Genomic DNA, 5,399 nt, shown 5'->3' with positions numbered 1-5,399 from the left:
AAAGAAAAAAATAAATTCACACAACATAAATTGTTTCAACGAGAGACTTGAAAAGAAACAAGGGTAAATTTTTTTAAGGAGAGATTTCAAAAGAAACAAGAGTAGTTCTAAGGAGAGACATGAAAAGAAAAATGAAAAACAATTGAAGGGGAAAATAACAAGACAGTTAACGAGAGACTTGCAAATAAATGAAAAGAAACATAAATTTTCATTCACACATGAGTAGTTCATTCATCAATCCGAGTCAATATCAATAGTTTCCTTTTCCTTCGCTTTCCCTTTCCCCTTGCCTTCATCCACCTCCTCATCAGTATCCTCATAAAGATCACCAAAATCCCCTTCATCATAGAATTCTGAATCGGATTCTTCGGGTTCGTTCATCTTGACATTTTCACGATCAACCACTGATTCTACATCTGATCCTTCCTCGCTCTCTTCATCAACTTGATCTTCGTCATACAATTCATAGGATGGTAAGTATACATTGAGGTATTTGGCTGTGAACAATTTGTCAGATAATCGTTCATCAGGATGGGTCTGAGGAGAAGGAAACAGAGATTGAGACGCGTCCGGTAAAAACGCAACCTGAGTCGCATCGGGAATGAGTCGCTTCTGACCAGAGGGAAGTTTGTTAAACCAATTGGCTTTGTAAAAGTCAATTGGTAAGTCTCGAGGAGCGCGGGTAAATGATGATGGAACGGGCACTTTTGGCAGTCGACGTTCGAGGTGGGGGCTCGCCTTGCCAGCAACTTGCGCAGCCTTCTGCATTTCGATATCTAGTCGTCTCATGAACTTCGAGGCATTTTTTGATCGGTACTCCAGCGTCTTGATAGTAAGGTAGTTTTTGCCTGGCTCTTGCTCATCGTCGCTGTGAGACAGGATATTTTCACAGATAGCTTTGTAACGAGGAGGATATTTGCCGCGGTGATCATTCAGAAATAGGACGCGTGCCTTTTTAAGCTGGTTATATGGTAGGGTAATGTGATGTTTGGTCAGTGGGATTCACACAACTCAAAGTTTAGCTACAACTTTGACTCACACGTTCACGATGTTTCTGTATAACCTTCCTGGCACTTTCGCTGTCGGCGCGACCAGGGGTTTTGAGCTCGGACTTAAACTTGCCTGCAATTGAATATAGATATGTAGATATTTTTTTCAGCTGAGATGAACCTCATCTTCAAGTAAAGATGATCAACTTACCGGCCATCCAGTAATGCACGTAGTGATTGTAAGCCGCGATGAAGCGAGACATTGAGTTCACATGTTCTAAATTGACATTCATGTAGTTGTAAGCCCCGGTGGCCATCAGCTGACGGAAATGTATTGAGTGCGGTGAGTCGACAAGCGGAGTTGTATAGTGAGTCGGCGGCATCGTTGAGATCAGGACCCCACACACGGATGCCGACTTTGGCTAAGACACCGTGGATGTAAAGAATGTAACCCTGATCCAGGTTAGCCATTCCACGACCAATCTTACCACTTCCACTGCGTAACGACCTCAAGGTAAGTATATCGTTTTGAGCGACGAGATCAACACTTGCAGGATCAACCAGCACAGCTTCAATCTGCTCCGGTTTGGAGAATCGTGCGTAGAACTCTTTGAGTAGGCTTGGCTCTACAGGGGAAGGCACATCGTTTGCCTTGAACAACCCCCACATAACCTTGATATGAACAAAAAGGGCTTCCTGTGGCGTGACCAACAGTCAGAGTCTCGCATTGGCTCTTTCACCACATATTTGAAAGTTGAACAACTTACCTTAGTACTTTTGAAATCACTTGGCATCTCGCCCGATAATAACTGAAGGGCATGGCGGCGACGCACTGGAGGAGTGACTGGTTTAGATGGCATCGGAACCGGAGTCTTAGATTTACGAGGTGCCTTTTTGGAGGACGAGGTCGGGGTCGAATAAGGGTTTTGAGATGATGTAGACTGGCTCAAACGGTCTCTTTTGGAGGACGTATCTGGAGTGACGTTCTGGGTCGACGCTTTAGGAGTTGACTTGCTGCGCGAAGATGATCCACCGAGGTCTTTGAATTGGTCTCGAAGGCCGGCGATGATGGCTTCGAACTGAGCTGCCTGCTGCTTCAAGCTATCAGCAATAAGCGCTGATATTTCAGGATCCGGGTTGTTGGCAGCGGAGGCTGATGATTGCATTTTGGGATCGGTTTGCGTGTTGGGATCTTCTTCTTCGCATTCCATGACCAGTGATAAAAACGAGTAAGAATGTATGTATGGTTGGTTGATTGGATGGTTCGATGAAAAACTGAGAAGAGATGGTGAGGTTGAATCGTTAAAGGGTAGAATGAGGCCGTATTTATACCCAACATCCTGAAAGATTCCACTGCGCAAGGCTGGATGAGAACGGTGACGTTGATCAGTTCAGCAATTTCAAAGGGCTACTTACCCGATCGAGGAGTGGGCGGGTGAGCTGAGCGGTGTATGGAATGGCAGGTTAGGCTGGTGTTCTATCACAAAGGCGGGATAATCGTCCAGTTGTCGCATTCCGAGCTATTTTGGAGGGTCTTGTCGCAGGTTCGAGGGGTCTGTCGCAGGGTGAGAGGGCTCGTCGCAGTACAAAAGGGGCTGTCGCATGTCACTTCTGTGTATGTAGCATACACGTGTCGTAACACCCCGTGGGAAGCGACCTGTCGTCGCAAACCCGGATGCGACGGGCTTTTGCCCACGGTGTGAACTGTCCGGGGGACAGTCCATAGCGCTGCTAGAACAGTCTTTGGAACAGGTTCGAGAACGTTTCGTGTCCTGTGACTTTTCCGTTCAGGAAACGAGAACAGGATCGTAAAAGCTGGACACCTACCGGGCATGTTCGAAAACAATTGAAATGTTGTAACGTGCCTGTAACGCTTTTGATCCTGGATTTGGAACGTGTCACTTACCCCCTGGTGTATTCATGTCTTGCACAGAAGTTGCTCGAAACTTGCACAAATTTTTGCATAGGTTTGAGAACCATAAATGAACAAAGTCCCACGCTCGCCTCGAGCGAGACATTTTTCAAAATCTTGATATCCCCCATTTCCGATGGTAAATTTTATATTTCTCTTTTCTTCCAAAATTGTTCATCACCTTCTGACTTGCTTTTCTTGCTTATTCCCATGCAGATGCCTATGCACAGCCTCAAAGTCAAGCTGGTTGTGCTCCGCATGGTACTTTGAGGAATGCACTTTTGTGAAATCATTGAGTCAATTGGAATTCAACTCTCCTGTATTACCCGCAATCTTCTTACATGGAGTAATGGCGTGTAAGGTCCAGGCGGGTGGCTACTCAAAGATTGACTTTGAGGACTACCTTGACCAAGATCTTGTGAGTCTTATGATTTTGTTCTTTTTTTCTGTTTTTTTGTTTGCTTTCATGATACTCATTTGGATGTCATGAAATATGTAGCAGTGTTTTGGTGATGGATAATGCACCAATCCATCACAACCATTGGGTAGCTGAACTTTGTGGGGCTTGTGGTGTTCAACTGGTGTACCTTCCAGCTTACAGCCTGGATCTCAACCCAAGTGAGAAAGCCTTCTCAATTTTGAAGGCCCCCTTGAGAAGGTCTCAAGTTCTCCAAAATGCCTTGAATCAAGACAAGGAAATGGCTGCCATCTTCCAAATGTGTATGATTATCATGATTGAATCTTCTGCTGAAGGACGGTTGTGGGTATATGTGATACTCTGACAATGTTGCTTATATGTCTGATCAATAACACATGCTGCATAATCAATTACTCAGCTTGCCAGCGTCAAGAAGTATGCCACTTGTGTCAGACCTCGAGGTCCTCATCCACAATGAACTTATGGTCTTATAATGATTTCTTCATTTTCTCATTCTAATTATGGGATACAAAGTTAAATCTGGGAGTTTTTTCCCAGTTTCCCAGTTTCCAAAATACTGCCAAAAACGCAAACTGGGAAACTGGGAGAACGTGGGAAAGTTCCAAACACAGCCAAAAACCAAAACAAAAACTGGGAAACTGGGAGACAAATCCCAGATTTAACTTTGTATCCCATAAATATATATATGTATAATAAAAAATACAACAAACTATTACAGCTTGTAGGTCTAGTCTCAAAGACCCCTGAACAACTTGAATCTCAAAAGCCAATTACCAAGTCAGAGATTCAATAAGTAGAAACATCCCAAAAGAGAAAGACTATAAAATTTATTTTATCATAATCTTCACCATTCTCTAGTAACCTGAAATGGTGGGATAAATACACAGAACAAGATAAACTGAACTAAGACAACAAGTTATTGAACAAACTCTGTGCAACACAAAGTGTAGCTAGCCATCAGAGTTCCGGATTGGGATTTAATAGTGAATCTCAATGGCCTAAGAAAGAACTCAGAGGACTGCGCTAGGAAGCACCTCCCAAGCTTAGAACCACAAGCTGTCCATAGATCAGAGTATAATAACAATTTGATAAATTTGAAGCTATATCTTTGATTGACTGGAGGTGAAAGTGGGTTGAAAAAAACTGGAGACTGCAACACAGGGCCAGCTTTATAGATTTACGGACTGGTCCAGCAATGACAATAAACACTGGAAGGAATCAGTGGTTGAAAGAATAATTTAGATCTGAGGGCCTGACAAGTAAAATCAAAGCGGATGAGAAACATGGTGGCAGAACATTCAAATATATTGAAGTTTCATCAAATGTCAAAAGGTTCAAGGTTGGATTGAAAACAAAGAAGCCAAATGAAATCATTGAATCAGGTTGGAGAATGGCTTATTTCACTTGGCTTGAATGGGAAAAATGGTGCTTCCAACCATCAAAGTAGACTTGAATCAAAGCCAAGGAATGAAATGGTGGTTTCTGTCCTAACCATTGGAAATATTTTTGACTTAGAAAGGATTTTACTAAACGCAGCCCCCCCCTTGTGAAGCTTGACCACCCCCTTTCACACTGTATTTCAATTCAAAATCTTGCATATCCCACACAGGGAGCGGTCTAGAGCTGTATTCTCCAAATAAGCCAGGAAACAAAGATTTGGGAGCAAAACCAAGTGAGATACCAACCTTGACAAACCTCCACCATAATGAGATGGTCAAGACTCAAGAAGGACTCCATACTATGCACCAAGGAGTTTTGGCTGAGCATGCTTCACTGGGACATGCCATAGCCAGTGCGTTTGAACATCCAATCATCTAGAAATTTGATCAATCTAGCTGTTAGAAATGCCTTGCAATCAGATTCAAGGCAAAGACACTCTTTGTTAACAAAACTTCCGTGGCAAGTAGCTTACAAAAATCATGTTTGTCTTGAATAGCAAAGCAGTTTTTGACTAGAAGAATCTTCTCATTGAAGGAGGTACGTTTCCCTCACAGCCACAGAAACATATGACTGGTCTGAGCCTCTACCAATGTTGAGGACAAAGATACTCAACGATATC

At 43.2% G+C, this 5,399-nt stretch overlaps 1 protein-coding gene across 1 annotated transcript; it reads right to left on the bottom strand.

Annotated features, from left to right (window-relative positions):
• Positions 1-234: 234 nt before the first annotated feature.
• MELLADRAFT_92532 (uncharacterized protein) lies at positions 235-2,200 on the bottom strand (the record flags this gene model as incomplete). The annotated part of the gene is made up of 5 exons (XM_007415301.1): positions 235-960; positions 1,040-1,122; positions 1,201-1,309; positions 1,395-1,685; positions 1,757-2,200. The coding sequence occupies 5 exons, from the start codon at positions 2,198-2,200 to the stop codon at positions 235-237; spliced, it is 1,653 nt and encodes a 550-aa protein (XP_007415363.1).
• Positions 2,201-5,399: the final 3,199 nt, after the last annotated feature.

Source organism: Melampsora larici-populina, assembly GCF_000204055.1.
Source record: "Melampsora larici-populina 98AG31 unplaced genomic scaffold MELLAscaffold_50, whole genome shotgun sequence".
NCBI classification, from domain to species: Eukaryota; Fungi; Basidiomycota; class Pucciniomycetes; order Pucciniales; family Melampsoraceae; genus Melampsora; species Melampsora laricis-populina.
The sequence above is the reverse complement of the archived record's forward strand: the minus strand, read 5'-3'. Positions and strand labels throughout refer to the sequence as shown.